At 36.4% G+C, this 7,666-nt stretch overlaps 1 protein-coding gene across 1 annotated transcript in view; it reads right to left on the reverse strand.

The window, feature by feature from the left end:
• Positions 1-7,666, reverse strand: part of LOC108522145 (ankyrin repeat domain-containing protein 18A-like) — a 20,084-nt gene that overhangs the window by 6,457 nt on the left and 5,961 nt on the right. Inside the window, exons 2-3 of the mRNA XM_017862211.1 lie at positions 6,614-6,743; positions 213-424 (exon numbers count right to left, since the gene is read on the reverse strand). Of these exons, the coding sequence (XP_017717700.1) occupies positions 213-424; positions 6,614-6,646 (245 nt within the window). The 5' untranslated portion in view covers positions 6,647-6,743. The remainder of the gene's footprint in view (positions 1-212; positions 425-6,613; positions 6,744-7,666) is intronic.

Genomic DNA, 7,666 nt, shown 5'->3' on the forward strand with positions numbered 1-7,666 from the left:
AAAAAAAAAAAAGAAGTGACAGGAGAGACAGAAACTATCCTCGACTAACATTTTAAAGGTAAGATTATTTACTAACATTATTTTCCAAAATTACATTATCAAATTAGCGTTCACTTCCTACTAATGTCCTGAAGCCATCTCACTAAAAATTATGCTTTCAAAACAAATTAATGAGCTTAATTCATTCCCTATGAATGTATGTTTTGACTTACTTCATTAATTTTTTTGACATGGAATTGTTAGCTTTCAATGCTACTGCAAAGGCTTCCTTATATTCTCCTAACTCAGTTGCAACCTCTTCATAAGCAGTTTTCATTTCAGAGAATTTACATTCCGCATCTTTAAATGTGAGTTCCTTCTTATTTAGTGAAGTCATATTATCCTTATTTAACTGCTCTACTTGTTTTTCATACTGTGCTTGTCCCTAAAACAAATGAAAAGAATACACTTTTAAAACTATTATAACCTAATTATTATATGTTTGCTGTCTTTCACTTTGAGTCAGTGATTCAAAGAGCAATTTTGAACACGTTGAAAAAAGAGGCTGAAGCTTAAAATGTTTAACAGCAATATCAAAACTAATAACTGAATTCAGAATTGTCTGATTTATGAAAATTTGAAATCATAATCATGTTAGTATTAATGTATGACAAAAAATCTGAGTTCAAAATTGGAGAAAATATCTAACTATACTTTTTTTTTTAGAAAAAAGAAATACAAATAGCCAATAAATAAATTTTAAAATGTTCAGTATCACTAATCCTCAGGGAAATAAAAATCAAATCTACAATGTGATATAATCTTGCTTCAATTTGAATAAATTGCTATCATTGAAAAGACAAAAAAAAGTGCTGGTGAGGTTCCAGAGAACACTAAACTGTTAGATGCTGTTGGTGGGAAGGAAAATTACTGCAGCCACTATAGAAAACAACATGAGGTTTCCTCAAAATATTAATAATGGAACTGCCTAGGGATCCAGCAACCCCACTACTGGGTATTCAGGCAATAGAAAAGAAAACAGTAGATCACAAGGATACCTGTCCTCATAGGTTTATTGTAGCACTATTCACAATAGCTAAGGTATGGAATCAACCTACATGTCCATCACCAAATGAACAGACAAAAAATTGTGGTACACATACACAATGGAATACCATTCACCGTATAAAGGAAATAAATCCTGTTATTCATGGCCACATGGATCAGTCTGGAGGATCTTAAGTGCAGACACAGAAAGATAAATACTGCACACTTTCACTCCTGTGTGGGAGCTAAAGGAAAACTGAGGGCTGGGCAACATAGCTGATGCCTGTAATTTTCTAGCACTTTGAAAGACCAAGGCAGGAGAATCACTTGAGGCCAAAAGTTCCAGAGCACCTGGGCAACATAGGGAGATATCTCTACAAAGTCAAAATTCAGACAGGTGCAATGGGTGCATGCCCATAATCCTAGCTGCTCAGTAGGCAGAGGTGCGAGGATCACATGAGCCCAAGAGTTTGAGGCTGCAGTGAACTATGATCAAACCACTGTCTCCAGTCCGGGTGACAACAGTTGCCCAGAGCCCAGACTACACTAGCAAGATCCTGTCTCTTAAGAACAACACAAAAGCTCAAAGAACTAGGGGAAGGTAGTTTGGTTAATGGATCTAGAATTACAGTTAGATAAGAGGAATGAGTTCTGGTGTTCTGCGGCATTGTAGGGTGAATATGGTTAACTATGATTTATTGTATATTTTTTAAAAGCCAGAAGATTTTGAATGTTCACAAATCAAAGAAATGAAAATGGCTGAAGTAGTAAATGTGCTAGTTAGCTTGATCATTACACCCTATATACGTGTATCAAAATATCACTAACCCATAATTATGGATACATGCGTCAATTAAAACAAAAGAGAAGCTCTATTCATCCGATTTAAAAAACAGAATATGGGCCAACCTTACTGACTTCCTCCTAATGAAGAGAATGCAGTAAAAGGGATACCATGTGGCTTCTCTATCCCAGACTGCTTTCCCTTAGAACTCAGCCCCCTGATTGTGAGAGCGCTCAGGCCACAAAGAGAACCTGGCAGTGCCAGTGTCAGTGTTCGTGCTGCCTGCCCAAACCAAGGTTCCAGCCAATGGCCAGCATCAATCATCAAACATATGGGTGAGCAAAGCTTCAGATAATTCCATTTCCCCAACTGATCAGCTGTTCCTAGGGAAGCTGAGGGGAGCAGAGACAAGCTGCCCTGGCCAAACTTTTTCCAAACCACAGGTTCATTAACAAAATACATGTTTTCTTGTAAGCCACAAAACTGTGGGAAATTGTTAGAAAAATAAGTTTTAAAAAGATACAACAGGAAACATAACATGCAGCAGAAAAGAGTCTCCTTTAAAGTAGGATCTAATAATGTTGAGGTTAATTTATTGATGGCAAACATTACTGAGAAGCAGCAGATAACCAGGAGAGAGACATAAGCTGCTGAGGAGGAACTTGTCCTAAAACTCCTTCATTTATGAACTCTGATAACAAGGCAAGGGTATCTCCTTACAAATTCCCCTCAAGTTAGGAAATAAGACTGGGAAGCAAGAAGACATGTGATTTGAAAAACAACTAGAAATACTTGGTTACATAATCAAAATCAGACAGTGACCTAATTTCAATTAACTAAAATTCTAAAAGATAAGCTTTGAGTATTTACTAATCAATCTAGTATTTAATTTTTATTTTCCTTTTTTCAATAAGGAAATAAGGAGAACATTATGGAATGATTTTTAGTCTTCGCAGAAGTAAAATAAACATAGTGTGCTTTGAGTGTTAAGAAATCAAATGCAATTCTCCTTTACCTTACTCCAAGCTTGTTTGTATGGAGAAGACCATCCCATCTCTAGGTTATACCACAAGGCTTCTCTATAGCACACAACCTGGCTCTGAAATTTTGAAAGTCAAAATACTAATCTACTACGTGTCTCTGATAAACTGCCTGAACATTTACCTGATTTTTAACTGCTGGACTCCTAAGACTTTTTCTTGGAATCAGTTAAACTTTATATTCTAAGAATCATCTACTGAGCTAGAAAGCAGAGCTGTGCATCTCTGTTTCAGTAAAAGGAGGTCAATACAGGGAACTGTGGTTTCTGAAAATGCAAGATCTGCACCAAGAAAAGTATTAGCCACACAGTGCTACACAAGAGAACCAGCTACCAGGTGGAAAGAGGATCTGCAAACTGAAAGATGATGACTTCACTGGATTTCCACTGAGGAAAGCTGGCAGCTTGGATTTAAACTTCTCCTTCCTGGATGGTAAATATCTATGGAAGATTCTATGAATTATAATGAGTTAGCAAAACATAATGCACTAAATATTAGACTGTGTCAGCAGATCCTGTGACCAAAACTTAATGAAAATAAAATGATAGCAGGAGGCAATGGAAAAGATACTAAAGGATTGAATGGAGAAAAAAAGAAATGAAGTATGTCTTGCAGGCCTGGCTTCCCATCACATCTTAGTATAAGTAAGGTATAAGCTGGCCAAAGACTCCTCTGACACACAAAAGGTGAAGTTAAAGATATTCCACTAAATTTAATTTTTATTATGACATGAGACAACTGGTAATTGCAACATGATTGAAAAAACTTCTCAGTAAATTCAATTTGACCTTGGCATAAGAATAGACATAAACAAACTAAGAGCTGATGATCTAAAAATAAACCTGCACATTTACAATCAGTTGATTTTATATAAGGTTAACAAAAGAACAAAATGGGAAAAGAATAGTCTTTTCAACAAATGGTGCTGGAACAACTGGGTATCCATATGCAAAAAATAAATAAATTTGGACAAAATATCTTGTTTAAAAATTAACTCAAAATAAAGCAGTTAACTGTACCAGCGAAAACTATAAAACCCTCAGAAGAAAACCCTGGCATAAATCTCTGTGACTGCATTTGCCAGTGTTTTCTTAGCTATGACTCCAAAGGAAAAATGGATTCATTGGACTTCAAAATTGAAAACTGCTGTGCCTGAGAAGACAGTATCAAGAAGTGAAAAGGTAAGACACTGAGTAGAAGAAAGTATTTGAAAAACATATATCTGATAAGTGACTTACATATATAAGACATGTAAAGAATCTTTGCAATTCATAAGTAACAAGATAACTCAATTTAAACAATGGGCAAAGATTTTGAACAGATACATCTGCAAAGAAGATACAAAGATGGATGATGAGCACCTTAATAGACGCTTGATGTAATTAGTCTTTAGGAAAATGTAAATCAAAACCACATGTGGTATCACTTCACATCACAGGATAAAAATCTTTGTTCAATAAAATAAGAAAATAACTGTTAGGAACAACAGAAAGAAATTAAAACCCTTATCCAATGCTGCTGGGAATGTAAAGTGGTGCACCCACTTTGGAAAACAAACTGGTAGCTCCTCAAAAAGTTACGTGTGAAGTCACATATGACCCAGAAATTCCAGTCATAAGAATATGCTCCAGGAAAATAAAAACATATGCAAGCACAAAACTCATACATAAATGTTTACAGCAGCATTATTCATAGCAGTCAAAAAGTGGAAAGAACGAAAACATCCATCACCTTTGGGTGGGAAAGAACCCAAAAGTCCATCACCTGGCGAATGGATAAATAAAATGTTTGATGTATCCATACAGTGGAATATTACTCAGCAATAAGAAGAAATTAAGTACTGATACTATATTAGAAGGAGACAGCAAAATATCTAGGCAGATACGGAAGGGTCACCAGAGAATCTCCAACCAGCCCGTAAGTGTTTACACCAGATGTTATGTGCAGTTAAGGGAACCTGGACTTATCTTGCCTATACATGCCGGCAGTGGACTGGAGGCCCACATGCATTGGGGGGATGGGGTGTAGCCACCAGGAATTCACGTCTTATGCAGGGGAGGAGCCTGGGCACTTCAGCTCATGTGCTCCTGGTATTCAATTGTGAGGTCGAAACCTGTTGGCAGGAACCCTCTCTTTGCTGAGAGCTTTCCTTTCACATAATAAATTCTGTCCTCCTCACCCTTCAGTGTGTCTGCATGCTTAATTTTTCCTGGTCATGAGAGAAGAACCCAGATTTAGCTGAACTAAGGAGAAAAACCCTGCATCAATACCTGCTACAACACAGATGCAGCATGAAAATTATGCTAAGTGAACTAAGCCAGTCACAGTAGACCACTTGCTTTTTATTTCAGAGGCTTATAGGCAAATCTATACAAAGAAGGTGGGTGATTCCCTAGGGCTGTGGGAGGAAGGGAAAACTAGTGAAGATGGCTAAATGTCGTGGGGTTTATTTTTAGGGTGATGAAAATGTTCTAAAATTGATTGTAATGATGACTGCATACCTGTCTGAAAATACTAAAATCAATGACTTTTAAATGAGTAAATTGCATGGTGTGCTCAATATTTCTCAATAAACCTGTTATGCACCACCCCCCTCCCACACAAATTAATTTGGTACTAGTGATCTGGAGACAGGTACTGCTTCGTTTCAGATCACTTGCCACAATTCAAGACATAAGAGAATCAACAGCATGTCCTTTTTATAGAAAAAAAAATTTGTATTTTAAAACTATCCTTTTATTAGTATCAAGTCAGTAAAATTAAATGAAAAATCTTTCTTTCACTGCTTAAAGCGCTGAGAGATTTATATTGAGGAATAAGACTTGTTTCCTTTGGCCCCAATTTCTATCCAAAGGGTCTAGGAATCACACGCTTCAAACTATAAAATCTCATCAGATGGTTTTATTAACTCTTATAATGTGGCTTACTTTCTAACCTGATTCTGGTACAGCATCACAGAGAGAAGCTGCTGAAGGAAATAAAATATTTAACTCCAAATATATTTTTTTACATATTTTGAAATGGCTGCTGCAGGGCCAAAAGATTGAAATGGCCCTCATTAATGTAACCCAGTCTCTCCCCTTCTAGGTCTTCCCAGATATGGGGAAGATTAAGAGCCTGATGCATTTAAAGTCTGAAAAGATATATTTACCCTCTATTTTCTCAACATATTTGGGCAGAATTTGGGTTTTTCCATTACTAATATTTTCCCAAATGACGTGACTTTTAAGCCCAAAACTGATTTAAAATTACCGTACGTTGGAATATAAATTTTTCTATTACAAAGATACATGCGTTTGTATGTTCATTGCAGCACTATTCTCAATAGTCAAGACATGGAATCAACCCAGATGTCTATCAGTGACACATGGGATCAAGAAAATGTGACATAGATATACCATGGAGTCATAAACATGAATGAGATCATGCTCTTTGCAGGGACGTGGATGAACTCAAAGCTGTTATCCTCAGCAAACTAATGCAGGAACGAAAAACCAAACGCTACATTTTCTCACTTTTAAGTGGGAGCTGAACGACGAGAACACGTAGACTTGGGGAGGGGAACGACAAACACTGGGGCCTGTTGGGGTCAGGAGGGAGAGCATCGAGATCAATAGCTAATGCCTGCAGGGCTTAATATCTAGGTGATGGAATGATAGGTGCAGCAAAACATCATGGCACACGTTTACTTATGTAACAAACCTGCACATCTCACACACGTAATCTAGACCTTAAGATGAAATAAATTTTTTTAAAAAATTACCTTATGTTTTAGCTTCTTAATCAGAATATCCATTTTCAGTTGATCTGTTTTTAAGTCTCAATGGCAACCGAAGTCTTCGTTTCCAAATGCACTTAACATATTTATTGCCATTTCCAGAAGTTTCTTATATCTGCAGAAATGCACAGAATTAGTAAGTCAAGTATTTTTAAGAGTAAATATTTAATAATTGTTTAAACAGATATTATGTTATGGCATATCAAATAAACAAATCTATAAACTATAATCCTTTCAGTTTCAACTTAGCATAGTTTGGAAGCATTCTACATGAAATTATGATCTTAGATACATAATATGAAGAACGATTTTATGGCATATATGGCAGGTAAAGTGGTATTATAACCATACAGTTTTTTGTTTTTTGTTTTTTTGAGATGGAATTTCACTCTTGTTGGCCAGGCTGAAATGCAATGGTGTGATCTCAGCTCACTGCAACCTCTGCCTACTGGATCCAAATGATTCTCCTGCCTCAGCCTCCCAGGTAGCTGGGATTATAGGCATGTACCACACCTGGCTCATTTTGTATTTTTAGTAGAAATGGGGTTTCACCATGTTGGTCAGACTAGTCTTGACCGCCTGACCTCAAATGATCCACCCACCTTGGCCTCCCAAAATACTGGAATTACAAGTGTGAGCCACCACACCCGGCCTAACCATCTACTTTTTGTAAATAAACTGTTCATATCCATGTTGGTATGCTAAGATAAGATAATCTATTACTAAATATAAGCCATAACCCAGAGATTAGTGACCAAGATAATAAAGTAAAACACATAACGTTTGAAAAAGACACAAAAATAAATTTTGATACCCACTGACCACATTCCATAAGAAGAAAAAAACTACACACAAAAGCTTCAAGGACATTATTCAATGTAGAAAAAGAGAAGTAAGAAAACATCTTTAATATCTGAGTTAAGGAGAAAAAGGAAACTGGCAGTTTTAGAAAAAAGGAAAGGGGCAGAGAGATGTGTGATGATTTAAAGACTTTGAAGAAGAGATCCAGAGATATTTGCTGACATAATGTCAACAAAA

This window comes from Rhinopithecus bieti, unplaced genomic scaffold, assembly GCF_001698545.2.
Source record: "Rhinopithecus bieti isolate Rb0 unplaced genomic scaffold, ASM169854v2 scaffold_64463, whole genome shotgun sequence".
Lineage (NCBI taxonomy): Eukaryota > Metazoa > Chordata > Mammalia > Primates > Cercopithecidae > Rhinopithecus > Rhinopithecus bieti.